Source organism: Pipistrellus kuhlii, unplaced genomic scaffold (assembly GCF_014108245.1).
Source record: "Pipistrellus kuhlii isolate mPipKuh1 unplaced genomic scaffold, mPipKuh1.p scaffold_m20_p_2, whole genome shotgun sequence".
NCBI lineage: Eukaryota > Metazoa > Chordata > Mammalia > Chiroptera > Vespertilionidae > Pipistrellus > Pipistrellus kuhlii.
This window is the reverse complement of record NW_023425515.1, coordinates 109,267,336-109,268,552: the sequence shown is the minus strand read 5'-3', so window position 1 is coordinate 109,268,552 and position 1,217 is coordinate 109,267,336. Positions and strand designations below refer to the sequence as shown.

The following is a 1,217-nucleotide window of genomic DNA, read 5'->3' as shown; positions in this document are numbered from 1 at the left end:
AGTTTTTCCTGATAGTACTTTTCAGAAAGAAGTTTGGACGAGGCTGAAAGCATATTCAAAGCTCCCCCAAAATGTTAGTATTCTTTTTTTTTTTTTTTTTTTTCACTTGTATGAGCCATGGAACCTTAAGAAAATAAGCAATTAAAAAAACACACAAGACATATCTTGATTGGCTTTAAGTACACCTAAATTTGAGATTAAAAATTATCATCATAATGTTAGCAATACTAAGTTTTAAAAAAATTATCAAATACGCATTCCATTTTTATGATATGAAGGCAGTGGTACCAGTTCTTTCTGGGGATAACTTTGAGGAGAATGATAGTCAGTATTTACCAAATACTTTTAGTCTTGAATCTAGGTAAGAAACTAGGTAAGATAGCTTAATTTCTAGGCGATTCTTAATGTAGCACTTCCATTTTCATATGTGATTCATATGTTTGCTGCTCAAAATGCCATCCTAAAATCAGAAGCTTTAGTATCTAAGGTGGTTTGTGTGCACATTTGAGAAGCACTGTCTTATATTACACAAATATTTTAATGTCTAATCTGAAACAAGAATCAGAACTTTAGAATAATACCATGCTATTAGAATACCTCTTAACCTTATTGTTGGTTTTTATTTTTTTAGTCCATGAGAATTTCAAAACAGGTCATCAGGAAAATAGAGAAAGAAAAGCTACATGCTGTTAATGCTGAAGAATGTAGTGTCCTCCAGAAAAGATGGCTATCAGACGAATGTATGAATGCAACCATGAACTTCTTATCCAAAAGATCAAAACTGTGATGACTAATAAGCAAAGTTAAGCATTTCAAAGGAGGAGATGTGCTACAATTTCTAATTTCCAATACTTCAACTAAATAAACCTCACTGTGCCTTTTTTTTTCAGTGATAAAATATTTATGATTATTTTATTTACTAGAGCCCTGATTAAAAAATATATATATAAAACAAGTTTTTAGAATTTACATAGTTTTGATGTTCAACTTCTGACTCTGGTGGAAGCATGTGAGCCTGGTGGGGCCGCAGTCCTCTCAATCCCAGGTGCCCCCCCCCGCCCATGTGCTGGGCCTTGGCAACCCCAGCTGCTGATCCCACATTGCCCTGGAGCCAGTTGATCATTTAGAATTTGATAACACCATACTAGTGTTCTCTACCGGGCTAGTGCTGTCACCTAATGGTTTTGGGGAGTGTTGGGGCATATTTTTGGCCGTCA

General features: G+C 35.0%; 1 protein-coding gene across 3 annotated transcripts in view; it reads left to right on the top strand.

Moving 5' to 3' along the window:
* ECI2 (enoyl-CoA delta isomerase 2) overlaps nt 1-893 on the top strand; it is a 25,826-nt gene extending 24,933 nt beyond the window's left edge. For all 3 annotated transcript variants that reach the window (XM_045584231.1, XM_036445777.2, XM_036445779.2), the window contains 2 exons: nt 1-73; nt 632-893. The exon at nt 1-73 is cut by the window's left edge and continues 71 nt beyond it. In XM_045584231.1, the coding sequence (XP_045440187.1) occupies nt 1-73; nt 632-787 (229 nt within the window). In that variant the 3' untranslated portion in view covers nt 788-893. The remainder of the gene's footprint in view (nt 74-631) is intronic.
* The last annotated feature ends 324 nt before the right edge of the window (nt 894-1,217 follow it).